The sequence below is a fragment of the Peromyscus maniculatus genome, chromosome 8 (genome assembly GCF_049852395.1).
Source record: "Peromyscus maniculatus bairdii isolate BWxNUB_F1_BW_parent chromosome 8, HU_Pman_BW_mat_3.1, whole genome shotgun sequence".
NCBI lineage: Eukaryota > Metazoa > Chordata > Mammalia > Rodentia > Cricetidae > Peromyscus > Peromyscus maniculatus.
In genome coordinates, this window is record NC_134859.1 from 63,295,699 (window position 1) to 63,322,944 (window position 27,246).

Consider the following 27,246-nt stretch of genomic DNA (forward strand, 5'->3'; position numbering starts at 1 on the left):
CGGCGCTCAGGCACCTGATTATTCGCGGTGGCTCCCAGTCTCGGTGTCCCGCTTTGTGCCAAGCGCCTGGGCCTCCCGAACCTACGTGCGAGGGCCGGAGGGAGACACCGGGCACGCACACTTACTTTTCCCATCTTACCAGGGCAGGCGGAGCTGAGACGCAGGACTTTCCCGCGCTGGACAGGGCGTGGCCGCATCGGCCTGGCCCTGCCCCCCCCCCGTTCGGCCCCGCCCCCTCAGGTTGATGGCAGCAGCAGCTGGGACTGCAGCGGAGCCGGCAGCTGAGAGCCGCAGGCAGCGGCCGGAACGCGCGACCCAGTGCCTGGCCCCGGACGCCTCCCTCGGCCCCCCGCGTACCCCGGCCCACTCCGCAGAGGAGTCGCTGCGAGAGCACCCCCGCCCGGCTTAGGACCAGGTACCCCCCTCCCCGCCTCCGCCACCGCAGCCAACGGAGCGGGCGGGGTCTCTGGAGGGGGCAGAGGTCTGCGCCCCCCCCCTCCCCGCCGCTAAATTCGGTCCGGCAGGGCGGACTTGGTGTCTATATTTGGCCGGACAGCGACTAGCGAGGAGACACCTAGTCTCACAAGAACGCACTGCAGGGGCAAGAGGCGAGAGGAGGGTGCGGGTAGGCCGGGCTTCAGGCCTGGGGCTGCAGGAGCGGTTTGAAGGGCACAGGGATGCCCGGGCTGGGGAAGGGCAGGAAGCAGTGGGCCTTTGGGAGAGCTTGGTGTGTCCCCTTGGGGAAAGTAGCGTAGCTGAGGTCCTGGCTCCAGGAAAAGGACCTCACCTCCTCACGGGCGCACATCTGGTCCTTGCCCATGGGGTCGAGGGCCCCCACTCTCAGGAGAACCTACTAGAAGATCCAGCACAGGTCCAGGCAACACGCCCAAAGAAGCTGGACTAAAGTGCAGTATTCATGTCAGAGGACCATGGTCGGGCTTCTCAGAGAAGCCTGTGCTTGGTGGAATGGACAAAAGGGAGATCTACCTTCTACTGCCCTCTCCCACATACCCCCCCACCACGGGAGAAAACCGATGAAAACGGGAGTGGAGACAGGCTGACAGGAGGAATGTAGAAAAAGACACATGTGCCTGAACTCTGCCAGAGATGAGAATTTGGGGATCCTAGCTGGAATCCTAGCCCCACCGCTAACCTTGAACTAAGGTCCAGTGACCAAGAGGGAGTGTGTTGAGTAGGATGTCTCCGGGAGGCACAAACACTTGCAAAGAGGTGCTCATCCATGACCCGCAGCAGGAGGGGACCCACTGATATTGCTCCTCAAAACATCCCCGTCTCCCAGGAAGTTTCAACCCTATGTCCGTCTCCATTACCCCCCTAGCCTGTGTGTCTAAGAAGTGGCCAGACTCCCCGTCCTAGCCCCTCAAATTAAACAACATTGGACAGGTGATGAAGATCTGCATCCTCCTTTGGTCACTTGGAAGGAAGCGCCCTGCTCCTTACCAGATAATTCTACTTACTCGCTTCTGCCTCCCTCCCACAGTTCACAGGACTAAGGACCAACGTGCCTCTAGGCTCTGATATCCCCTATCTTTGCTCCAGCCATGAGCCGGCGAGTGGTTCGGCAAAGCAAGTTCCGCCATGTGTTTGGTCAGGCAGCAAAGGCCGACCAGGCCTATGAGGACATCCGGGTATCCAAGGTCACCTGGGACAGTGCCTTCTGTGCCGTCAACCCCAAATTTCTGGCCATTATTGTGGAGGCTGGAGGTGGAGGTGCCTTCATTGTCCTGCCTCTGGCCAAGGTGAGGGATGAGGGGAAGGAAGCAATTGGGAGGTGGCTGGCTGGGGCCTCCGAGATATCTCACTGAAGTCCAGTCCTCCGTCAGAAGGGTGGTCTGTGTGAACGGGCAGCGTTCCCCTCACCGTTCCCTGTGCTCACTCTCTAGTCCGTGCAGACCCTGTTCCCAGCAGGGACCAAACGGGAGTTAGTGATGTAGGAGTTAGTGATGTAGGAGTTAGTGATGTAGGAGGCTGGGGCGCAGCAGAGCCAAGCGGTCAGATTCTGACCTTATTTTTCCCTAGAGAGAGAGAGAGAGACAGAGAGAGAGAGAGAGACAGAGAGAGAGAGAGAGACAGAGAGAGAGAGAGAGAGAGAGAGAGAGAGAGAGAGAGAGAGAGAGAGAGAGAATGTGTTAGATGCGGTAGAATGAAACTAAAAGGAAAGGAAAACAAAATACATGAAGCCAGAGTTCCTCTGCACACCAAGCAGGAAAAGGGGCCAATGACTGCCACCTTTGCAGACACTTGGCCATCTCTACCCCAGGATAAACACCCCAAAGCATAACCTTGACCTAGATACTGACCCCTATACTTACTAGAGGAGGCCCCACAAGAGGCAGGGTCAGGGAGAGGCCTGACAATGGCCTATGACTCACCCCGGACAATGCAGACAGCATCCAGAAACACCAACCCAAGGGCTCAGGTTTCAGCTAGAGCCACCTCCTCCCCGGGATGATGGTCACTTCAATGCCATTTAGCCACCCTCTCTTCCAGACTGCATGGTCTGGGCCACTGCCAACCCCCCCCCCAGAGTCTTCATAGCTCCCCAAATCAACTCATGGAAACAAAAAGAAGAGTGGGGCCCCAGCCCTGGTTAAGGGACATTAGGGCCCCAGGATCGCCTGCTTGTGGTTCCAAGTGAAGCCAAGGGGCAGATCTGCCCCAGGGGCTAGGACACCGCACTCAGGGTCACTCACTAAACCCACTTCTAGGAGCTTCCCACAGATATCCCAGCTTGGGGGAACGGGCTTAAATACAGCCTCCTCACAGGGTGTATGGGTACATGTTTGTGAGTGAGCCCAGCACTGAGAAGACCAAGGCAAGACCAACGTAAGCTAATAAACATAACAAAACCTTACATTTAGAACGAAAAAGCCTTCTCTAAGTAAGTGTCTTTTGAAGAACACTAGATTTAATTCAAGTCTGGGTTCTAGTGTCTTGCTGTGGGTCCTTTGTTAAGTCACTGTGCCTCTCTGAATCAGATCCCCTTAGACAAATGATTTCACTCTGTGCATCTTCAGCAAAGTCCAAAGAGTGAACCGGATAGGCTTAGAGGCTGAGAGAGGTCTGCAAAAAGAAAATTAATGATACAAAATCGATAGGTAAACAAATCCAGTGCTCACTCCAAAACCACATATAGGAGGGCCTGGGGATGATCATTTGCTTAGCAAGTGCCCAGCCCCAGTGCGTGTACATGCACACACACACACACACACACACACACACACACACACACACGGTCCCACATCTCCCTCTCTGACCCCTCCAGACAGGACGAGTGGATAAGAACTACCCTCTGGTCACTGGGCACACTGGCCCTGTATTGGACATTGACTGGTGCCCACACAATGACAACGTCATCGCCAGTGCCTCAGACGACACCACTGTCATGGTAGGAGCCAGGTGGATGCTGCCAGGCTGGGTTTAGGGAAGCAGGGAGGTGCCTCACCTGTGCTGGGGAGGGTGATAGACGGGGCAGGCACCAGGAGCCCTGCCCTGCCGGTTCCCAGATTATTTTTAGTTAAATACATACCCACTCCCTCCCAGAATGCACTGCCTAGAACTAATTATAACTGTGGACAACTTGGGGCCCTAAGAGCAGGGGTACCACACTCTGAAATTTCCCTGACAGAGTGAATGGGGAGGTCTCTGGAGAGCTGGCAATGCTCCTTGGTCCTGATCTGCTGCTTCTCTGTCCTGACAGAAGCACACCTTCTCCTGGACTTGACACTTAGGGCCAACAGCACCGAGGGGGCGGAGCATCCCTGCATCCCACCTACTTGTTGCCTCTTCTTCCTATCTAGGTGTGGCAGATTCCAGACTACACCCCCGTGCGCAATATCACTGAGCCTGTCATCACCCTTGAGGGCCACTCCAAGCGCGTGGGCATCCTCTCTTGGCACCCTACTGCCAGGAATGTCCTGCTCAGTGCAGGTCTGGGGGATGTTTAAGAAGGATCCCTCCTATAGGTGATGGTGGGAGGAGGAAGGCAGGTCCCAGTGACCATGCCTGGACACTCTGGACAGGTGGTGATAATGTGATCATCATCTGGAACGTGGGCACTGGAGAGGTACTGCTGAGCCTAGACGACATACACCCTGACGTCATCCACAGCGTGTGTTGGAACAGCAACGGTAGCCTGCTAGCCACTACCTGCAAGGACAAGACCCTGCGAATCATTGACCCCCGGAAGAGTCAAGTGGTGGCGGTGAGTGCCTGGCCCGGCTATTCCCCAGCATCCCTTGCTCAGCACCAGCTGTTAGCACCTGGTACCCGCTGTCATCAGAACCTCTGGTCCCAGCTTTTACCTGTCCCATCTCTACTCCAGAGATTAGTCATGACCCCCACCCCTGCGCCCTTTGCAGGCTTTACCGCCTCAATCCCTGCCCAGAGTTAGCGCCCAGGCTGCAAGCCCCTGCCTGCTCCTGTTCGCTCCCCTCCCGTGCATCTCAGAGCTCCGAGGAGGGCTCCTTGCTTTTAGATTGAGGGGAGAAGCTGGAGACTCCATCCTCCAACCAGAACCTGCATGAAACCTGAAGTCCGGGACCCTCTCCTCTCAGATATCCAACGTCATCTTCCAGGGTCTGGGGCCTGACCACCGACTGACCCCCTTCGCACCCATTGACCCACTGGGTGGGGATGAAACAGTCTTCAAGCGTTGCTTGTCCCAGCCGGGTGCTCTGGGAAGGCAATGGCCCTGTCCCCCTGTCCTGGCCAGCCTCCATCTAACCGGGGGTGTGGGGGTGGGAGGGACATGCAAGTTTGCCTGGAGCGAAGGCTTGGCGCGGCTGGGAGCCAGAGGGAGGGAGAGCTGGTACTCTAACCCACTAACCCTGCGAGCAGGAGCGAGCCCGGCCTCACGAGGGCGCCCGCCCGCTGCGGGCCGTCTTCACCGCAGACGGGAAGCTGCTCAGCACCGGCTTCAGCAGGATGAGTGAGCGGCAACTCGCACTCTGGGACCCGGTAGGCCAGGCCGAGCCGGCGCAATGGCTCGCTTTGCAGGTTCAGCCAGGAGCCCGGCCCGAGACGCCCAAGCGGAGCACAGAGCTCCCTTGTGGGTAAAGCCCCACTACAACCCCAGGGAGCCAACAGACATCGCCTGCCCCAGGGATCAGCCTTTGCGGGTGCCTAAGGTTTGGGACCGGCTGAGAGCTCCGCACCTCCTGCTCGGTCCCCGCCCTGGTATTCTCCAGGCCAGGGTCCTGCCACTGCCCTCCGTGAAGCTTCGTTCTTAAGACCCCTTTCCCTCCACCTCCACCCCACACTCAGGTTGGCAAGGCAGGCAGTAGGGTGATGCTCCTCCCTTCTCCCCCTCCCTCCCCCAGGAGAGGTTTGCAGCCCACGAGGGGATGAGGCCCATGCGGGCTGTCTTCACACGGCTGGGTCATATCTTCACCACGGGATTCACCCGCATGAGCCAGCGAGAGCTAGGCCTGTGGGACCCGGTAACACAGCTGGAGGCTTGGGGTGTGTGCCCCGGGGGCTGGCATCACGGGCGAGGGGCCAGACGCCCCGCACCCGCAGGGTACGCCCATCCTGACAGGGCTGAAGGTCGCTGCCACCTCACACCCAACCAACACTGCCCAGTTTTGCTGCATCGCCTGAAGGAGCTCGCGCTGGCGCCCCCTCCTGGTGATGCCTAGTCCCTGGGGGTGGTTTGCCGTGACTGCATGCGACCGCACAGGGTGTCCTTGTGCGAGGGAGTGATGAGTCTAGAAGAGAGCCTGCTGTAATGTAGCTCGCAGCAGAGCTGCCTTGGGAGCGCATGGGATTTGGAGTGGGCATAAAGCGAATTCTGAAGCAGCCCGGGAGGATGAGCAGAGCTGGTCACTCTTCCTGTGCTCGGCAGAACAACTTTGAAGAGCCAGTGGCCCTGCAGGAGATGGACACAAGCAACGGGGTGCTGCTGCCATTCTATGATCCCGACTCCAGCATTGTCTACTTGTGTGGCAAGGTGCTGGAGGCTGGGCGGGAAGGCCCAGGGCCAGGATGGAGATGTGAGGGCCCTCTCGGGCCGTGCCTCTGAATTGACTGGTTTTGCAGGGTGACAGCAGCATTCGGTACTTTGAAATTACGGACGAACCACCTTTTGTGCATTATCTGAACACGTTCAGCAGCAAAGAGCCGCAACGGGGCATGGGTTTCATGCCCAAGCGGGGACTGGATGTCAGCAAATGTGAAATCGCCAGGTCAGCATTTTAGTCCCTTCTATCCCCCTGCCTCGAGTTCCTCGTGGTAGCTACTGCAGGCCTTTCCCTAATTATGCTGCTCTTTGGAAAAGAGCAGAGCCATATCAGTCTTTTTTCAGTGACTATCCCAGCGCCCCCAACCTGGCATTCCACCAGGGATGTTTCAACCCCAAACTGACAATGTGTGCAAAGTTCAATGTACGTGGTAGTTACTCGGCGTATTGGCCTCCAACTCCTTAGTCCCAGACATAGGACTTTTAAAAGAACGGGGAGACAGCGAGTGTTGAATTCCCCTGCCTCGCAGGTTCTACAAGTTACACGAACGAAAGTGTGAACCCATCATCATGACTGTACCTCGAAAGGTGAGGAGGGAGGGGAGTTCCGCAGGCGCGGGGGCGGGGGGGTGATTGGAAAGCATCAAAAGGCAGCTAGCCAGTGTCCCGCTCACCCCGGCCCTCCTGTCCACCCCACCCCTCAGTCCGACCTGTTCCAGGATGACCTATACCCAGACACGCCCGGCCCTGAGCCAGCCCTGGAAGCAGATGAGTGGCTATCAGGTCAGGACGCAGAACCTGTACTTATTTCGCTGAAGGAAGGCTACGTACCCCCCAAACACCGCGAGCTCCGGATCACCAAGCGCAACATCCTAGACGTGCGTCCACCAGCGGGTCCCCGGCGCAGCCAGTCAGCCAGCGAAGCCCCCTTGTTGGTAAGCTCTAAGGTCTCACCCGCTCCACCCTAGCTCTACCCGAGGAGCTTCTGCTCCCTGCCATGGTCTCCTCTGCTCTCCACGTATCAGCAGCAGCACACCCTGGAGACACTGCTGGAGGAGATCAAGGCCCTTCGGGAGCGGGTGCAAGCCCAGGAGGAGCGCATTACGGCTTTGGAAAACATGCTGTGCGAGCTGGTGGACGGCACGGACTAGCGCTGCCTAAGCGCTGCAAAGCTCCGCACGCTGCAGACCCCATGGAGCAGGGCGCGCAGACTGGCAGCACCGGCTTTCGGTCTGGGACTCCGCACCCTGCTCCCTGGGGTTGGGGTTAGGGGTGAGACCAGAAAACAAACTCCATCCCTCACAGGAGACCTGGACACACCGATCTTAAGTGGCAAGGACTAAGCTCTGTACTAGGTCCCCGACTTTATGGGATCGGGCCTAGGGGGAGCCTGGGATAATGGTGGCCTTAGCAATGGTGCTTAGTGGTGAGGTGGTGTCCCTCTCTGTCCCTTACCCTAGGCAGGGCAAGTGCTTAGTATTAGTGTGCTGCCTAGGGTTTCTGACCAGCTTGGGCTTGACCTCAAACGGATGGAGAGTCAACAGGTATTCCGGAGTCTCAGGAAAATCCCCACATTTATCCTATCAAGCTCACTCAGTTCCCCCGCATAGTGTGTGGGGGCAGACGGGCAGCCCCCCGTTTCTGTGGCCGGCACAGCCTGACCCACTGGCTTCATCCAGCCATCTACGGCAGAGGGCTCTCGCCTTCTTTGGCAGCTCCTTGGAGACAGACAGACCCCACCAGAGAAATCTCAGGAGAACTGGCATAAGGAAGCAAGTCTTACACACACACACACACACACACACACACACACACCACTGCCTCCAGCTCTCTGCTGAATCTGTAAAAATACTGAGGCATAATTAATGAAGTGTTTTACTAAGTACAAGTCTGTGCCTCCTGCATGGATGGCTGAGGACTCCCCCCATTCCTTTTGGAATCCTGGGGACCCTAGCAAATGCAAGCTGGGCAGCCTCCTACCCTAGGTCAGCCATCTGGGCATTGAGGTTCCAGAGACCCCGCCCCCCACCCACCTAGGCACTCCTTCCCAATAAAGTTAGGTAGAAAAGCGCCTGGTTTGAAACCTTTTTATTTTGTGCCTCAGAATCAGTCTGGTGCCCCTGGCATCAGGGAAGGGAATAGGAAGAACAGCTTCGCTTTGTTGCTCTTTTCTGGTCCCCCTTTTGTGCCCCTTCTGAGCCTCTGGCAGAGAAGCCAGCCAGAAGGTGGCCCCAGGAAAAGGGTGTGCGGCGGGCCCCTGCCCAGGGGGCAGCCTGTGCTTCTTTACGTGGGTGGGGCAGAACAGGGAAAGCCGGGGTTAGCACCATTGGATAGAGGGTGTTAGTCGGCCCCTGGATGGGGGCAAGAGGGGTGCACAACCAGAGGGCCAGCAGCAGCTGCTAGGGAGGGGTGGGTGGTGATGGTGGTGCCAGGGCCCCGATCAATGCCTTTGTGTCGGGTCTGACGCTCGCCCCCAAGCCAATACGCTGCCCCTACTCCCCAAGGCACCATGAGGGAATCGGGCCTTGCCCAGACTAGGGGGGCACCTTAGACACACTCCCTGATCACAATAAAAACGTGCTGCGGGCATGGGGACTCCGATTTCTGGCTGCCTAAGGAGGAGCTGGGACCACCCTGAGACACAGGACAGGTGTGGGAGCTGGGGGAGCTGGGCACCCCGCTAAGTGCACTTGACGCTGAAATGCCGGGGTGGGGAGGGGCTGGGCCCTTGATGTGCTGGTTTGTGTCTGGGACGAAGCAGCGACACAGCACGCAGGGCAGGGCAATCAGCTGCCTCCCGGGGGTGAAGAGCTGAGATGCGAAGGCTTCAGGGGCAGTGTCCTGGAGAGGGGTCAGTGAGCAAGAGAGAGGACCAGCCAGAAGGAGCAAGGGACCGGGACAGTGCTCCTCTCAAGGATTCATTTCCTTTTCAATACCACCTGTCTCCGCCCTTGGGCAGATCGGAGCCCAGAGAAGCGGAGTAGGGGCCACCGCACAGTAAAGCCGGGGGCACAGCCGTGCCTCCGGGGCTCTGGCTTGGAAAGTTACTCCACGCCTGTATCAAACCCCTGGCATCTCAAGCCTGGTGCGCCGCTACACCGCCGACGCCGTGGCTCCAGGCTCCAGCAGCAGCTCGGCAGCTGCGCAGACCCGGGTCCTGCATGGAGTGGGTGAGGGTCCCGGCAGGGGACGCTACTGTTCGGTCAGCGAGAGCCGCAGGATCCGCTCCAGCTCCTCCTCCTCCTGGCGTGCTCGGCGCCGCCTCTCCTCCTGCTCCTGGGCCGACAGCTCCATAGCCAGCCGCAGCTGCTCGTCGTAGCTCCGGAACACGTGGCTGCTGGAGCCGGGACCTGGGCTGGGCCGAGGGCTGGGCACTGGTGCCGGGGCCACGGGCTGGCGCTGCGGCGTGGGTGGGGCGCTCCTGGGGGCGGGGAGGATTTGTCGTGCGCTCCCCGCTCCCGGCACACCTGGGACACCTGCTCGTAAGCGGGGCAGGAGACATGGTGGAGGCCCCAGGGCTGGGCAGACTTGCCACCCTTCTAGGGGGGGCCATGAGTCTCGCTGGGGTGTCCTGGCCCCACCCGGTGGTGGAAGATCCCAGGTCCCACCAACCTGTCTGTTGAGGGTCTGAACGTCCTGGGAGTTAGGTCCCTGCTCTCTGCACATGCCTGGAGCACTGGCCACCCACCCTGTGCCAGGAAAGGTGTTTGGCAGAAGCCATCTTGGTATCAGAGCCCTGCTGTAGGCAGGCACTAAGGGCTCTCTGGGCCTGGCAGGGTTCCAGTGTCACTGTGCAGTCTGGTGGGTTAGTGGGAGTCTCTGTGCGTGTGTGTTGGGGGTAGGAGGGGGAACAGGCACCTCTAAGTTCTCTTCGGCCTCGTGGGCACTGACCTGTCCTGTCGGCGGTCTTCATAGGACATGGGGTGGGTGCCTGGCTTGCTGTTGGTTAGCGCCTCCCAGATGGTGACCTGGAGGGAGGGGCCGTTAGCCGTGCTTGTCTGCACTTGGAACGGCTTGGAGTGGCGTCGGGGACCCACCTGGTCATACTCACTGCCCGCCTCAAGCAGGCTCTGCTGGATGGCAAACTGCAACAGGTCATCATCTTCGTCACGAGTCGCAGCCTCTCGCTGGCCACCCAGCACGCTGTAGCCACGGGGGGCCTCGAACAACGCAGGGGAGATCTCACAGCCGCGGCAGGAGGCTGGGGGCGTGGGCCAGGGGTCAGGTGTGGGCTGGGCTCACCCCTAGGTGTCAGGGAGGAGGGAAAGAGCGGAGCTGTGAGAGGGCGGGGCTCTGTGGGGAGTGGAGAGTCTCACTGGTAGAACTGGAGCTGCTGACGCTGGAGGAGTCGCTGCTGCCCGGGGAAGGTGTCTCACTGCTGGGGCTGCCTCGCACTGAGGGTACCGGCTCATCGCAGCCATTGAGGTTCCCGAAGGTGATGCGGGCGTTGAGGATGTGAAAGATCGGGATTTCTGGGGGTAAGGAAAAAGCCATTAAGCACCATCACCTCAGACCCACTGCCCAGATTTCCTCTAAACCTCACCCTCCCAAAGTGGCAGAGGAGAAATTGGCGTGCGCGGGGGAGAGGGGGGCACTCACCAATCTTAACTGGGAAGCCAGGAGGCAGGCGCAGCGTGATGAAGTCCCGGAGCTTGGCAAAAAGTGCATTGCTGACAGCCATGAGGTCAATGATGGGAGCCACCTGCTCACACAGGGACAGGGGATGCTCCTCACACAGCCACAGCTTGGCCTTGAACCTGGTCCCCCAGATCCCAAGGGGTAAGGGAAGCTGTAGGAAGCCATGGCCTCCTAGCACCTCTTAGTCCCCTGCCCTGCGCACCCCTCCCCAGAAAGAGCAGGGGGTCTCACTTCTGGGTCTTTGTGGTCAGCTCCATGGGACGACCCATGTCCCGGTTGCCAAGCTCAAAGTTGGGGTTGAAGTATTCCTCTGCAGTGATGGCAGTGGGATTGGCCTGGCTCAGGGTCTGGGTGATCAGGGTCTGTGCCACACAGGAGGGAGGTCTCAGTCCCTGACCCAAGCCTCTCATCTCTACCCACTTCAGCACAGAGCTGACCCTGGCTCTGTGAGTAGGAAGTCCACACAGGTCATGGTAAGCAGAATGCCAGCAGAACCTCCTCCTAAGCCACACCCACAACCTTCAAAACAATAACACCCCCGGCACACACTCACCCCATTTTGGGGGCCCCCATGCTGCTCGGCAATTCCCAAGAAAGACTGCAGAGGTGTTTTGCAACCTGGAAGAAATGTGGGGTCTCAGGCAACGCTGCAGCCTCATACACACGGGTGCCTCACCCAAAGCAGCTCTACCCAAGATCTAGACTGGTGTCGAAGGTAGGGATGTGGGTAGCTCTCACACCCCACGTTCCTAGCCGCTTTCACATAAGAGTGATGAGGACTCTTAGGAGCAGGGCCCAGGACCCACTGCAAGACTGGCTGGAATGAAAGGGCACCCAAGCCAGACGTGGTGGGTGGCACCTGAATGCCGGCACTCAGGAGGCAGAAAGGTGAGTGGGTATCTGTGAGTTTGAGGTTAGCCTGGTCTACATCAGGAATTTGAGGCCACCAGGCGATGGTGTCGCACGCCTTTAATCCCAGCACTCGGGAGGCAGAGCCAGGCGGATCTCTGTGAGTTCAAGGCCAGACTGGTCTACAGAGCAAGATCCAGGACAGGCACCAAAACTGCACAGGGAAACCCTGTCTTGAAAAATTAAAATAAAAATAAATAAATAAAAATAAGAATTCGAGGCCAGGGTAACAGAATGAGACCCTGTCTCAATAAATTAATACATAAAATAAATAAAAAGCACTTAAAACTCAGAGGAAACTTCCCAAAGTGCCATTCTCCAGGTTGGTGATCTTGGATAGCAAAACACCGGTCTTCTTTTGGGGAGTATGTGTTGAGTACTTCCCTTTAGGCACATCCACATTAATGACTTCATTTTCTTCTCATGGAAGGCAGGAATTATTTGTTTCCACTTGAGACAAATTAAGTGATGCCCAATGGATGTGTGTGATATAAGCAAGTATGCACACCCAGTCAGTGGCAAGGCTCTCTGACTTTCTACCAAGGTTTTGAATCAGATGACTAGATGGACCTATAAACGGCATGCATGGCATTTATCTCCTAAATGCAATGCAGACATTAGCAATCGATCACTGAGCCCAAATGAACCCTAGGAATCTTCTTTGCAGTATGTTCGGCACCTATGTGAATTGAAATCAATTTGTCTGACTGAGCCATCCTGGCACTGGGCTGCCAGAGAATGCTGTTAGGGGCACCGTGCTATTGGTGGCCCCTCCCAGTGTGCCGCGTTTCTCCCCATCTGTCTCAAGCTCATTACCTTTGACCTTGCCCTTGTGTTGTTCTGAGAGATGCTCTGTCCGTGTCCGGGTGATGAGCTCCACGTTGGAGGCCCCATATACCTAGGACAGAGAGGAGACAGCTCTGGTGCCCGCTCTCGAGGGATTCCAAACGCTCCCTCCAACAAAAGTCTTGGAGGGGATCTTTGTCCCAGTCTCTGGGCATGCAGGCAAGTAAATACAGCAAATTATTCGTCCAGTTACTTATTCATTCAACAAACGTTTTAGTGGTACTTGGGACTGAATTCAGGGCCTCTCATACACTAGGCAAGTGTTCTACCACTCGGCTGCAGTTCCAGCCTCCGCTCTCAAACATTTTGAAGGGGCAGGCAGATGCCAGCCATTTTGGTAGGCATCAGGGGCACAATGGTGAACAAGCCCCTGCCCCTTTGACAGTCTCAGTCTAGTCGGAAAGATGAGAAAATGTACAGTTATAGAACCGTGAGATACAGGCCCTACTGGGGGCACCCAAGGCCCCTTATCTGAACATATAAAACCAGGGAGGGCTTCCAGGAGGAGACAACATGCGCAGAGCCTTAAAGCCTTTGTCAATGCCTTCATTCGTCATGTGCCGGGCAGGTGGTGTCCCACAGTGACCGTTTTTTTTTTTTTTTTTTTTTTTTTTTTTGGTTTTTCGAGACAGGGTTTCTCTGTGTAGCTTTGCGCTTTTCCTGGAACTCGCTTTGGAGACCAGGCTGGCCTCGAACTCACAGAGATCCGCCTGCCTCTGCCTCCCGAGTGCTGGGATTAAAGGCGTGCGCCACCACTGCCCGGCAACTTTTCTGTGGTTTTTTTTTTTTTTTTTTGGTTTTTCGAGACAGGGTTTCTCTGTGTAGCTTTGCGCCTTTCCTGGAACTCACTTGGTAGTCCAGGCTGGCCTCGAACTCACAGAGATCCGCCTGCCTCTGCCTCCCGAGTGCTGGGATTAAAGGCGTGCGCCACCACCGCCCGGCCCAGTGACCGTTTTTTTAGAGGCCTGGCTTGGAGGTCAGGTAGCCAAGGTATGATCGCCAGCTCTGTTCCCTATGATTGTGCACATCACCTGTGTTTCAGTGGAGTACCAAGATTAAATGGGGTGCTATGGAGAGGGCCCAGTCACATCTGTGAGTGGGGAAGAGAGCACCTGCCTGTTGTGAGGAGGAAACGTGGATAGTGTAGGCTTCCCCACACCCACACAGCACATCAGAACAGAGCCTTGGATGTGAATATCCCAGACTCCCACAATGCCTATAGAGGAAATCTTGTAGTCACTGTATCTAGGGTAAACATTAGAATGTAACAGTTCTTTCTCACTGTATCTAGGGTAACAGTTGAATGTGTTAGTATTTGTTGAGGGTACCTAGACCTTGAAGGAATCATAGTAGAGAACAGTGATTGCTCTCTATGCTTTGTAGAGTTATTTTTCTGAAGGGTTTCCCGTCCATGCATGACTTTGGTCACAAGACTATCCAGGCACACTTGGAAGTCTTGAATTATTGGGTACCGCAAACAGTATACAATAAGGACTAAAGGTTGTGGGGGTGTGAGGATTTCCTTAGGGAACATATAGAACAGATCAAAGGGGCTTTGGTATGAGGAACTTGTATCCCAAACAGCCTTTGTGTACAATCAATAAATATGCTTCTGAACGGAGGTCCGAGGTTCAGTTCACAGAAACTGTTCCTCCCAGCTGCCAGAGGGCCTACATTCTGGGGTGACTCTCCTTTTTTGAGCAGCCCACACAATACAGAATACCCGAAAATGCCCCTCTCCTGGAGTGATTTTTGGTCTCATGCTTTTCCTCCATGTTGTACTGCCTCTGTGCCCACAAGGCTGGGGAAAAGTGGGTTGGGAACCCTCGGCTCAGCATGGCCAAGCTCCAGAACCTGGAGCTGTAGCCTCACCTTGGCTTCATACCCATTCACCATCTCTGTCTTCTCACTGCGCCAACCCAGAATGCCAGTCTTGTTCCTGGGGAGACAGAGTTGTCCGGGTGAAATGGTGGCCCATCAGGCTAGCTTCAGGCTAGCCAGGACACACAGCCTCACCTCTCAAAGGAGATGTTCTTGGTGTCAAGCTGTGTGGTGACGACAGGCGCAGTGAGCCGGCTCAGCACTTGCTCCTCAGTGGGCTGGGCAGCAGCCAGCAGCAGCTCCCGATCCTGCCCGGCCAGCGCCAGCGTCTCCATGTACACCACACGGCGGTCATGGTCAATTTCCATGACCACTGCGCTTGTGTCTGCCACCGGGGAACAGCCGAGGTCAGAGTGGTCTGGGGCTGCCTCCTGCCTCCCGCCTGCCCTATTTGCTGCCAGACTGACCTTGACCCCTGAAGACAAAGCTGCGGTTCCCTCTCTGCCAGGTCATATGGTCAAAGCCCAGAAGTGTGGTGTCCACCCTCAGGTTCTGCCCGCTCTTCCACACTTTGTAGGTATCACTAGGGCAGATCTTGGATACCAGGGGCACTGGGTGGAAGGTCAGAAAGGGCTTCAGTTTCCTGGGCCAGCCCAGGGCACAGGAATGGAGTTGGTAGCACAGTCCGAAAAAGACTAGGGAACTCAAAGGGAGAAGCCCTCCCTTCAGCCCCTCCCTCAATGTAGATTTGAGCGGTCTGGGGTTGGGCACAGGGATGGCTCACACACCACTGTCTCTAATGCCCACTGTGTTCATTCATTCACCCAACCTCTCACCCATGCTTTCAATAAGTATTTACTGAACACCAAATACATGCCAGCACTGTTCCAGTCACTGGAGATAGACACTGAACAAGGTAAGAGTCGCGCCTGTTGGACTTTACCTTAGAGCAAATGACAGGCAAATCATTACAGAGGGAAAGAAATGATAATGGAATGAGATAGCATCGGGAACAGTCCGGAAAGACCTGGCTGGGGGTTGGCACTGAGCTGAGGCTAGGTGGAAGGAACCCCACGAAGAGCATGGAACCACACTCCAGACAAAGTCCCCAGATCAGATCCAGCCCCTCTTACCCCAGCTAGTGAACTCCCATTTCATCTCCACGTAGAAATCCTGGGCCTGGGGGAAGATAGAGAGGGGGGCTGAGCTGGTACTGGAATCAGGATGTGGGGGCCACAGTGGGCAGGCGGGGAGCCGCCTCACCTTCCGAAGCTTCTCCAGGAGCATGGGGATGCCCGCCAGCCGCTTCACCACCCGCTGGTAGTCCCGGTACCTCAGCACCAGCTGCACCAGCTCCAGGTCCCTGGTACTCACGGCCTCCTGCAGTACTGGGGGAGGGGAAGTGATGTCAGAGGGTGAGACCCTTCGGCCCACTCCAGGGCACTGGATAAAGGGCTAAGATAGACAAGGGTGCCCACCTGTCCAACCACTGCGATTCTCCCTGCCCACATCTGCACCATGTGCCAAGAGCACACGGGCACATTCCAGGTGCCCCAGTGTTGTGGCCAGGTGCAGGGGCGTCCGACCACGGGGATCCAGCTGTTCAAGGTCCACCTGTGGAAGAAGTTGAGATGGAGCCCTGGTCACTTTGGAGGCATCTGACAGCGGCCTCACAGCACCTCATCTGGCAGCAGCTCTCTCGCGATGTCACCTGGTCCAGCTCACGAGGCCATGAGAGGGACCACATGATGAGCTGTGGCCCTGTGAACGGAGAGGGGCATGGGAGACAGGAAAAAGGACACTGGGAGAGGAGTGTGAGGGCCTTCCTTCCTGTGTGCTCGGCCTCCAGGGAGAGGTATGTCCTCCAAGGCATGGGCCTGCTGTGGAATGCAGGGCAGAGACTGAATGTGGTCCATCCAAAGAGGCTGTTAGCCAAGGAGGATGCCTGAGGCTAAACCTGTCTAGTGGCCTCAGCCCACGCTGTCACGAAGCACCACTAATTTACAGCATTGGCGTGACTGCTGAGTGAACTTTGGCACACGGGCATGGCAATCCCTACATGTGAGTAGTGCACACACCCATAATCCCAGCACTGGGAAGGCTGAAGCAGGATGGTGAGTCCAAGGCTAGCCTGTACGATGTGGGGAGCAACACCCTCCTCCTGCCCAGCTGCACTGGTTATGATCAAAGAACATGTTCACAGCACAACTTCAGAGCCCCGGGTTGTGCCTTCAGGCTCATGCACCAACATTTTTGCATAAATCCTGTGATTTCACGGATGATATTCCACTACATGCAACTGCGTTGTGTTGTGAAAAGCATATGTGTTAAACATAAATATTTAGGTATATCTCAGGAGTCTGGACGTCTAGTAAACTCAGTGAAGCGACCATATGTATGTTAGCGGCTTTCCAAAACTTATTAAAGAGCTTCTCTCTCAACCCAGATGAGGCAACAAAAACTATATTGAAATGGATGGGGTTGCTATTGCTTCAAAATAAAAGAAGTGGCTGTCAGCCAGGCGGCGGTGGCGGCACACTCCTTTAATCCCAGCACTCGGGAGGCAGAGGCAGGCAGATCTTTATGAGTTCGAGGCCAGTCTGGTCTACAAAGTGAGATCCAGGAATGGCGCAAAGCTACACAGAGAAACCCTGTCTCGAAAAACCAAAAAAAAAAAAAAAGTGGTTGTCTTTCGACAACTGGCAACAACAGGTGTCTCTGACTGGGATTCCTGACCCTGTGGCTTCCCAGGACTTCTACCTGGAGGAACATCCTGAATTGCTGTTCAGAAAGGGGAATCATCAGCAGACTTGGAGTTGTGGAGACAGACAGGAATCTGAGCAAAGTGAGCCATAAGAAGATGCAAAGCTCTGGAAAAGCGTGAGTTTTGAGGAAAGGGAGAAAGGTGGGGGAAGGGAAGGGTGGGGGAGGGAAGGGGGAGGGAGAGGAGGGGAAGGAAGAGGAGGGGGAGGGGAGGGGAAGGGAGAGGTTGCTCCTTTGCACAAGGGTCCCTTTGAGCCTTTAATGATGACCAAACCTCACATGCGCACAGTAAAACTCAACAAGATGATGCAAAACAGAGAAGCGGACAGATAACTCCCAAGGCTCACTGAGGGCAGCCATTCACACTCCACTCCGCCAGGAGTCTGTAGACCCCCCACTGAGTAGACAGAGTTGTGCCTTCTCAGCGGGGCTCCACGGTCCCCAGAGGAGGCCACCTGGGCCACTCAAACAGGATCACACTCAATTACAAATAACTTGATTAATTTGCTAAAGGGAGGCCTAATACTCTTTAAAGGGAGATAAAGTTCAGGTGTTTAATATATATCTATAAGACCCAACATCCAGCGGAAACTTGCTAGGGGACTCGAAGCTGGTCCTTGGCATCCCAGCAGTCAGGAGGCTAAGAAGAGTTCAAAGCCAGCTTGGACTACGCAGTGAGACTGTCTCCAAAACCAACCCCCCATGCTCTCGGGTGTGTCTGGTGCGCTGAGTGCCTCCCCTGCTCGTGGTCCTCATGCTTAAGCCTACATTCGATACCTTTATTAAACCCCAACTCAATGTCATTAAAAAAAAAAAAAAGTACGGTCTGTAATAGAGAGGAGGGTTCAGTAGAAACACTCAGAAGTGAAAGAGTGTGACCATACAGTATGCTCAAAAGTTTGAGATTTTGGAGAGTTCATTTCTTCTGGTTGTTGTTGTTGTTTTGCTTGTTTTTTGTTTTGATTTTTGTTTTTTTGGGTTGTTTGTTTGTTTTTCAAGATGGGGTTTCTCTGTGTAGCCCTGGCTGTCCTGGAACTCACTCTGTAGATCAGGCTGGTCTCAAACTTATAGAGATCCTCCTTCCTCCTGATTGCTGGGATTAAAAACGTGCACCACCACCACCCAGCCTTTTGTTAGTTTTTTAACATAATCTCGATGTGAAACCCAAACTGGCATTGGCCTGGCCCTCCCTCCCCTGCTCAGTTGGTTGTTGTTATTGTGGGTGGGAGGAGTTGAGACAGGGTCTTAGCTGGCCTCGAACTCACAGCTGAGACTGACCTTGGATCCTTGATCCTCTCACCTCAGCCTTCTAAGTGCTGGGATATTATGGGCATGCACCACCACACACAGCTTGACATCTGGAATTAAAGGCCGGCTCTACTATGCCCAGCTGTAAATTTTTGTTTTAGCTCACCCATTTTTTGAGGCAATTTGTTGTAGAAATGACTACAATAATAAGCCTTCAGAACCAAGAAATGCAACATCCCATAAAAACCAATGCCAGGGCCCCTCCTCATCAGATGCTGGGAAAGTGCTGAGGAAACCCGAGGATCCTGATAGGAAGGAGGCCTGTATCCGTGGGACAAACAGAAACACTTCTAACTTCTCGTTAGAAGTGATCAAGCCCTGACTCAGCATAATGAAACCTTACGGTGCTGGGGTGGAGGGAAGGAAGACTCAATATGCAAAACTCTATACCTAGTGAAAAGACTCTTCCAAAAGGAAGGGGAAACAGACTCTGTGGTAAGCCACAGCTCAGAGAAGACGTGTGGAAAATGGTCAGGTGGGAAGAAAATGATACCAGATGGAGACTTGGATCTACACAAAGAAATGGAGAACGCCAAAAATGTTAAATTTGCAAGTATAAGAATGTCAGTAAAATATTTAAAACCCACAAGAATAAAGAGAAGAGATGTCAGCAGATGAGAAATCTCCACACGTCTTCAGAAGATGGAGAGTGGCTGAGACTCACCACTGACATGGTGGAGCAGAGGAAGCCAGGGCCCACACAGTTGGGGGGTGGGGCAGAGCAGCAAGCCAGGTTACCCCAAGCTCACCAGCATGGGGTGTCTGGACTCAGGGACACTGATCACAGCAAAGGACGAAGTTATGGCGTGCATCACTGGTGACCAGTGAGACCAGCCCCTTGTACTGGATCCTGAGCTATCAGCAACCAGAACGGACTACCACTCCACCCAGGGAGGGCACTGAGTTCTTCCTTGGAGGAGTAAAGACCGAAATGACCTCTGAATAGAGATATTTGGGGTTCCCATGGTCCTGTAGCTTGCTGCCCAGTTGTTCTGCGTGTCAGTGAGCTCCAGGCCCCATTCCCACACACACATCCCTGCAGCCACGTGGAACTGGACCCTGGAGGCAAAGTGTCCACTATGCAATCCACCAAATAGACAATGGGACCTTATGGACAGGGAGGGAACTGCCTCTGTAGGTAGTGAAAGAATTTGGGGCTAGGGGCAGGGCAGCAATTTGTATCCTCGGGAAAAGATCACTGAGTTCTTAGACCAAGACCCCTGGCCTCCTGTCACTGGGCCTTTCCTCACGATGCTCTATCTTCCTCACCTTCCCGGGCTCGCTTCATTCCTGCACCGCGGCCCCCGGGCTCATCTCACAGTGGACAGTGCCTCACTTCACTGCATTTTCAGGTTAAAACAAACGGCACGGGCCGCCGCCGGCGGCGGCGAGATGCTCTGCAGTTAAAGGCACCTGCCACCAAGTCCCCCCTGGTTGATCTTAGGGACCTACATACTGAAGAGAGAGAACTGACTTCCAAAACTGTCCTCTGACCTCAACATGTGTACAGTGGCACACTCATGCCTCCCCCAACACACACACACACACACACACACACACACACACACACACACAGAGAGAGAGAGAGAGAGAGAGAGAGAGAGAGAACTTTAACTTTTAAAAACAAAACCCATGCCTGCCCCCACCCCAGTGTTCCAGAACACCCCTCTGTTAACATCTTTATGCTCTCTCTTTCCTTCACCCTCCACATCTGCTCTATCCCCATGATCTGTGGGCTCAACCTTCAAGCAGACCTAGAGGCCCCTTGTTCCCATCCACCTCAAGCGACCATGCTGCTCCCAGCCACCTCTCCTTCATGTGGCACACGCCCTGACGGCTCACACCACCTCTCTCCTGCCTCTACATGACCAGCTAAACTGAACTCAGTGGGTAGAGAGACGGCTACGTGGTTAAGAGCGCCTGTTGTACTTGGACTCGCATCCAGTTCCCAGCAGCCACATGATGTCTCACAACAACCCACTAGCTCCAGTTCCAGGGGGTCTGATGCCCTCCTCTGATCTCTGAGAGCACAAGGCACGCATTCGATACACAGACATGCCTGCAGGCAGAACACTCATCCACATAAAAAAGACAAACAGATCTAAAATAAGAAAGAAATCAAATTGGCACAAATCCCCCCAGTGGTTTTTTGTTTTGTTTTTAGTGTGTTAGTCTAGAATCCTAGCCTTGGGCCTCTCTGGAAACTCTGCCCCACTCACTCACAGCCTTGGAGAGCCCAGTATTATGATTTTCACCCCCCAGGGCTCGTGTGCTGGAAGCCTGGTCCTTCCCAGTAGAGCAGGAGAGAACAGCAGTAGATGGCTAAGGGCTGGGGCCCAGAGGGAGGTGATTCAGGCCCGGGCAGCAGCACCAGGCAAGGGCAGGCTCACAAGAGCAGGTCAGGTCTCCTGGGACTGGATCAGCTCCCACAAGAGCGGGTCATTACACCCGGAGTTCAGCTTCCTGGCTCTTTGCGCCGCCCCGCCCCCACACTCCTTCTGGACGTGCTAATTTATTCACTGTGACACAGGCAAGGGGTCCTGGCTAGCTGCTGCTTCTGTGCTCTTTGAACTTTCCACTTCGACCTTTCCAGTCCCCAGAACTGTGAGCTACATCAATCTTTTTTTTCTTGTAAAATCTTCAGTTATGCTGGAGGGTTTCTTGGGGGGGGCGGGGTATTTGTTTTTGTTTTGTTTTGGTGGTATGGGGGATCAAGCCTAGGGTATGTCTTGCTGTCTGCTAGGCAAGTGCTATACCGAGGGCCACACCCCAGCCCATCAGGAATTTGGTTAGCGCAACACAAACACAGAGAACCTCTCTCTCCCTCCAGGCTGCCACCCAAATGTCACCTGACATTAGTCTGCCCTGACAACCAACCTGAGGTGACGAGGGTTGCTGCTTACCTCTCTGTCACCCCTTATCCTGTTCCAGATCTCGGCCAACATATCCCAGGCTCCTTCACTTTTTCCGTTTCCCCGATACCGCCTATTTTGTTCATCAGTGGCTTCCCAGACCCTGGACAGCATCTGGCATGTAACCAGTGGTTACACATGTGTTAAATAAATGTATAGATACTACCCTGAGGGTCAGGAGAAGGTTTGAAAAAGTGTATAAAAGTCATAAACCAAGAGATTTCGTTCTGGAAGCAGTTTACAGTTATAGAGGTAGGTATGGAGGAAGCGCCCAGTGAGGGTGGTGAGGTGGGTAGTGGAGGAATGGAAGGTGCTTCCTTAGGAACCCGGGAGCTGGAGACCAGCTCAGTGGACAGTAGTGTTGTTGTTCCGGCATAAGGGCCAGCATCCATGTCAGGGCGTTCACAGATGCCTGCAACTCCGGCTCCCAGGGATCTGATGTGTCTTCTGGCCTCCCAGGGCTTATATTACTAAAAATAAATCTGTTCTTTCTTTCTTTTCAGACCAGGTATGCTGGTGCATACAAAAACATGTGCACACATCATGACACTTTCACACCACCAACGGGGTCAGCACTTTACACCTACGTTGTGACACACACTTGTGCATGTGGGTACTCTGTGCTACACACATACAAGTCAGTGCAATAAACATTTTTATTTTTCTCTGTTTTTTGATTGTTATGTGTCTGGGCATTCTGCCTACATGTATGACTGGGCACCGTCTGTATGCCTGGTGCCTGTGAAGGCCAGAAAGGGGCATCGGGTCTCTGGAACTAGAGCTATTGATGGTTATGAGCTACAGTGTGGTTTTTTGTTTGTTTGTTTGTTTTTAACTGAACCCAAGACCTCTGCAAGAGCAGCAAGTACTCTTAATCACTGGGTCATCTCTCTAGCTTAGTAATAACTGTTTTTCAAAAAAGTAAATATATCTCTAAAATCATTGCTTTTGTGACAGTTTCTCATGTAACCAGGTTGGCCTCAAATCTGCGGTGGCCCTCCTGCCTTGGTCCTCCTGCCAGGCTTACAAAGAGAGCCACCACACCCCGTTTATATCATTTTTTAAACTTGTGCTGGCAGGCCTTTACTTTTAAATACATCAGGAGCCTCAAAAAACAAGTGACCTTGCCCCTCTGGGTCCCTGAGCTGTGGCTTGGAGCTGTGAGGAGTCCCACAGATCCTACAGAGAAAGGGGAATGAATTCACCGTCTAAGGTGGGCTGGGTCCCCCGGGTCCTGACCTAAGTGGGGTTCTGAGCCATGAGGTGGGAATGAAGGAGAGCCACAGACCCTGGGCTGGTTGAGGGAGCCAGGGCGTGGTCTTTGGGCCTGTGAAATGACCCAGCGGGTGAAGGTACTGACAAATCTAGGGAAGTGAGTTTGATCCCCAGGTCCCTCACAGTGTAAGGAGAGAAACAACTCCCAAGATTTGTCTTCTGATCTCCACACCACTTGCACTATGGCATGTGTGTGCATGCGCACACGTGCATACACACACACACACACACACACACACACACACACACAAATAAGTAAAAGTAAAAAAAAAGAAGAGAAGAAGAAGAAGAAGAAGAAGAAGAAGAAGAAGAAGAAGAAGAAGAAGAAGAAGAAGAAGAAGAAGAAGAAGAAGAAGAAGCCGCCTTCCACTAGGGTTGCAGGTGAGCTGCTGGGTGTCCCCAGCTCCACCCTAGATGCCACTGCTGCTGCTGCTGCTGCTGCTATGGAAGCTAACAAGGCCCTAGGGAACTTGTGGCCACCCTGCCTGGCCCTAGGGCTCCTGTGGGCCTCAGCTCCCAGCTCTAGAGGCTAACCCTCCTGCAAGATGGATGCCTTTCCCACCCAACTTCCTCAAGACCGCTCCCAGCATCTGCCCTGAGGCAGCCCTGATTCCCAAGTGGAGCCCATGCACCTACCCAGGGCCCAGAGCAGTTCTCCCACCTATCCAGAGCAGGACCTACAGCCCAAGTGGCACGTTGCCCTGGGCCCAGGTGGGAGAATTCATTAATTTCCTCAGCAAAAGCTCACAGCTGTTTGTTTAATTGCTACAATGAAAAGGTTTCCATGCAATCCAACACCCGCCCTCCCCACAGAGAGAGAGGAGAGACTCCTTCCTGGACCCAGCAGGCTCAGAGGGAATCAAAGCTGAAGTCTTTCGGGGTTTAAGAGCTGGGGCTCCCTGGGCAGAAGCCTCCTCACCTCCACTCATGAGCACCCCTGTGCACACGCACACTGGTATGCACGGGTTCCAGGAGAAGGCATGCCCATCCTCCTACCCACACGGTCCCCGGGTGCTCTTCACTGCCCAGGCACAGGTGCGCCTCACTGTTCCTTGGCTCTGCAGGAGTTCACTTGTGGGATGTGTGTCTGGTAATGGCAGACTCAGTCTGAACGGCCACATGCGCCAGCAGGGTGTTTTTCAAAGTCTTTTATCGTGGACAGAAACTGTTTGTCAAGTAAAGCCTTAAAAGCACTTGCCAAGTATACAGTAAGTCTGGGCACTGAAGAAGGGTGGGAAACCAAAGAGCCTGGGCCACTTGGCCTCCCCTCCTTCCCCGCCACCCACTCCTCCTTGCCAGCCCGAGAGAAGATGGCTGGAGTCTGATTCCGTCATTGCTTCTGAGAGCTGCCGCCTACCAGGGGCTGTGGGGCCAGGCATGCCTGTGCCTTCTCAAGGATGGGAGGGTTGAGGGTGTTTCCTCAGATGGCCTATGACTATGACCATTGGGGCAGTACCGCTGACTCCCACCCTTCCATCCCCTGTGGCCCTTCTTCCAGCCCAGAGTGCAGATTTGTTTGTATGCTTTTGAGGTTTGTGGCGCTCTCTGCTGAACGTCCTAGCTTCCTAACTGTGGTGTTACCCCCACACCCAGGACTACTTTAGAGTGAGGGAAGAGGGTACCAGGTGCTCCCCCAAGGTTCCCAACCTAACTGATACTTCTAAAAGGGCCTCGCGGCGCTCTAGGTGAATGGAGAAAGTGGGAAGAAGAACCATGGCAGAGGCAGCCCCAGGAAAAGGCAATGGTTCCCAAGGACCCTTTCAGAATCCTTGCTGTCAGAACGATCTTGTTCCCACGGCCATCCCTGCCCCTTCACCCTGAGGGAATGAATGACTCCAGAACCTGGGCCATGCCAGGCAAAGGAGAAGGGACGTACACTGCTCTCTGCCACCGGCCATCCTGCCTGGCGGGGCACCTGACAACCATACTACTTCCAGGCTCCAGCTGGGCTCCTTCCTTGCATCCCAGCACCTCTTAACTGCTCAGCCTTCCCAGAAGAGGCCCCCAGCGGCCCAGCCACTCTGAAAGCTCTCTGTTTGGCCCCACTCAGCCTGTGAGCATTGCCAGGCTTGCCCACGGGAGGCCTCTGCAGGCCTCTGTTGGAGCAAAGCAGAGGTAACTATGCCAAGCAAGGACCAGGGAGACCCAGCTGCCAAGTGCTTGAGGAAAGCCTGGTGGTTTTCTATGGTGGCTTGTGCCAAGAGCTTTAGAGGTCAGGGACCCCCCCACACACACACACCATCTGGGATGCTAAGAGTCTGCAGGAGTGCTATCATGAGCCCCAAGTGCGGCTCCTGAGAAGACATCATAATGCCCCAAAGATGAGACAGTGAGCATTTGAATGCAAGTGTCACTCTGTGTCAACCCTGGGGTTGGCACAGCCAGGGACCCTCCCACCGAGGCTGACTGGTACATTGCTTCCTAGTGCTCTGGAGGGAGGAACACCTGCTTGAACTCCTCAGGGATGAACAAGGGTTCATGTCACTGGTGCCCTATATTCTCCTGGCTTGGATCAAGGACAGGCAGGCAGATATCCATTTCAATGAGACATTAATGCACCAGGTCCAGAATGGGGTAAACAGGGTACCTAGCTACTATGGCATCCTGAGCATGAGGAGAAGAACGTTGTGAACAGCCCTGGCCACCATGACCTGCAGCAGCCGAGACTCCCCAGCAAGATGGCCGACGTGAGGTCTGTCAACAAAGACCTAGATGAAAAGGCCTTCTTCTGAGACAGACACTCCGCTTCTTTCTAGTTTTAGGGAAAGGACCACCCACACCCTGTGGTTGAGGGAGTTGAGCTGAGACATTCTGGGGATTCAGTTTCCAGCCTTCTAACAATCCCTAGATCTGTGGGGGACTTCCTCGAGCAAGGAAAGTCAAGAGGAGCCAGAGAAGACAGGATTGGATCTTTTCGTCTAAGATCTTTCCCAGAACTAAGTCTCTTCAGGGCAGGCATCAGTACCTTGTATTTACTTCTCAGGCTCTCTGGCCTCCTGTGTTTACGAAGCTTTTATGACAGATAAACTAACTTGGAGAGGCCTTATGGAAGCAGAGGCAGAAAGGAAGTGAACCCCCAGGCCAGGCGAGAGGCTTGCAAGCCCAGATCATTTTGTTATTAAATGAGAATGCAATGCAGAGCTGAATGCTGTAACTGAACTGGAGGCTCAGAGGGAATGCAGACGGTCTGATGTCCAGCCTTGGCCTCTTCCCTTGGGAATTAGGTCCTCATACTAAACTTCCATGATTGAGGAAGTGGGTTCACAGCCCCTAAGTCTCAGACCCTAATCAAGCTGGGAGTTCCGAATCTTAAGGAACTCGGGGCAACCTGGGCCCAGCTCTACCCACCCCTTCCCCTGGGGGTGGGAGTTGCATCAGGCTAGCTTTGCAAGTTGCCTAGGTGGGAAGAACAGAACTGCATATTACTAACGCCCTGTCCCTGCCTCTGTCCTGAGTAATGGCTAAGAAACACCACCATTTCCCAGTCTTTCTGCTTGTTTTGGTTTTCGGATACAGGGTCTCACTATGCAGCCCTGGCTGCTCTGGGACATGAAGTAGACCAAGCTGACCTTAAACTCGCGGCAATCCTCCTGCCTCTGCCTCCCCAGTGCTGAGACTACAGGCATGCACCACCACTTCTGGGTCCCAGTCTTCTTTTCGGTCACTGCCCAGCCCAAAGCTGTCTGACCCACAGGTTTCTCTGACTGGCAGAAAGCAGGGGACCCATGTTCTGTGCAGAACCTCAAGTCCTTCCTGTGGTCCCCTCCTTCCTCCACGGTGAGACGGTAGGCCCTAGCACCAAAATACAGGAGAGCGCTTTTCAGCACCTGGACAAGGTCCTTTCCGGCTTTCCGGTAGGGTCTTCGCCACTCCTGGCTCTGGAGCCAGGGCCGGGAACCGAGGCATCCCTAGATTCTGTCCACTCTAAGCAAACAGAGACCTCGTTCACCAGGAAGTGAGAGGGCACTGGGTGGGGCTGGGATGCCTGAGAGTGCCACACAGCTTGTTCCCCGATCCTGTGTGGGCCCCCTCCCCACGCAGGCCTTTCTTCTCTCTGCACAGTCACACGGGGATGTCGCGCCTAGACCTAGCGGGGTGGACTCTCCCACCACATGGAGCACAGACAGAACCGACAGCCCCTCCCTGCAGCCCCTTAAAGCCCCGACGGAGGAGGGCACAGGGTCCCTCCACACCGGTCTCGGAGGGCCCGGAACACGTGTGGACCACCGGTCCTGGAACCAGCGGAGCAGGCGGGGGCCGCTCCCATCACCCTCTTTAGGTCAACAAGCACAAAAGCCGCGGCTGCAAACAAAGAAGCGCTGCAAACTCGCCGGGGAGGCGGGACAGGCGGCGCCGCGCCCCCTCCCCACGCCGCGCGGGCGTGCCGGGCCATGGTCCCCGACGGCGCTCCTACCTGGCCGGCGCGGACCTCCTTCTCCAGCTCGCGGTGGCGGTTGTGCCACACGAGGTAGTGCAGCGGGTACTTGCCCTCGGGCCCCTTCCTGGCGGAGGCGTTGGCGGGGATCATCGCCCGCTCCTCATGCCGGGGCCGCGGCGCCCGGCCCGCGGGGAGGGACGGCGCGGGAGCCGGGGCCCGGGGCCGCGGGGCGGGCGGCCGGCGCTGTCTGCTCGCGGGGCTGCGGCTCGGGCATGTGCGAGCGGCGGCGGCGGCGGCGGCGGCGGCGGCGGGCGGGGGCGGCGCGCCCGGCGTGGTGCGGGCGGCGGGCGTCCTCGGGAGGCGGCGGCGGGCGGCGCGGAGCAGCCCCCACCCGCCCGGGGAGGGAGCGGGCACTC

The 27,246-nt window shown here is 55.4% G+C and overlaps 2 protein-coding genes across 22 annotated transcripts; one reads left to right on the forward strand and one right to left on the reverse strand.

Annotated features, from left to right (window-relative positions):
* The first annotated feature begins 1 nt into the window (after window position 1).
* Window positions 2-8,569, forward strand: Coro6 (coronin 6). Of its 9 annotated transcripts, none has more exons than XM_076577593.1 (11): window positions 2-415; window positions 1,561-1,760; window positions 3,287-3,409; window positions 3,822-3,951; window positions 4,044-4,225; window positions 4,861-4,980; window positions 5,867-5,971; window positions 6,061-6,206; window positions 6,511-6,568; window positions 6,685-6,915; window positions 7,006-8,569. In XM_076577593.1, the coding sequence occupies exons 2-11, from the start codon at window positions 1,563-1,565 to the stop codon at window positions 7,129-7,131; spliced, it is 1,419 nt and encodes a 472-aa protein (XP_076433708.1). In that variant the 5' UTR covers window positions 2-415; window positions 1,561-1,562; the 3' UTR covers window positions 7,132-8,569. The 9 variants fall into 9 exon arrangements, with proteins under 9 accessions (XP_076433708.1, XP_006977496.1, XP_006977497.1 ...); XM_006977434.4 differs by having other exon boundaries at window positions 238-415; window positions 1,502-1,760; XM_006977435.4 differs by having other exon boundaries at window positions 238-415; window positions 1,502-1,760; window positions 7,009-8,569.
* Window positions 8,053-27,093, reverse strand: Ankrd13b (ankyrin repeat domain 13B). Of its 13 annotated transcripts, none has more exons than XM_076577589.1 (16): window positions 26,867-27,082; window positions 15,673-15,808; window positions 15,458-15,582; window positions 15,328-15,373; window positions 14,662-14,805; window positions 14,390-14,579; window positions 14,246-14,312; window positions 12,344-12,425; window positions 11,172-11,236; window positions 10,850-10,980; window positions 10,580-10,737; window positions 10,297-10,452; window positions 10,018-10,181; window positions 9,872-9,948; window positions 9,593-9,669; window positions 8,053-9,401 (listed from the first exon to the last, which is right to left on the reverse strand). In XM_076577589.1, the coding sequence occupies exons 1-15, from the start codon at window positions 26,978-26,980 to the stop codon at window positions 9,624-9,626; spliced, it is 1,701 nt and encodes a 566-aa protein (XP_076433704.1). In that variant the 5' UTR covers window positions 26,981-27,082; the 3' UTR covers window positions 8,053-9,401; window positions 9,593-9,623. The 13 variants fall into 13 exon arrangements, with proteins under 13 accessions (XP_076433704.1, XP_076433705.1, XP_076433696.1 ...); XM_076577590.1 differs by having other exon boundaries at window positions 8,053-9,456; XM_076577591.1 differs by having other exon boundaries at window positions 9,039-9,459; window positions 9,593-9,749; window positions 26,867-27,090.
* Between the last annotated feature and the right edge of the window lie 153 nt (window positions 27,094-27,246).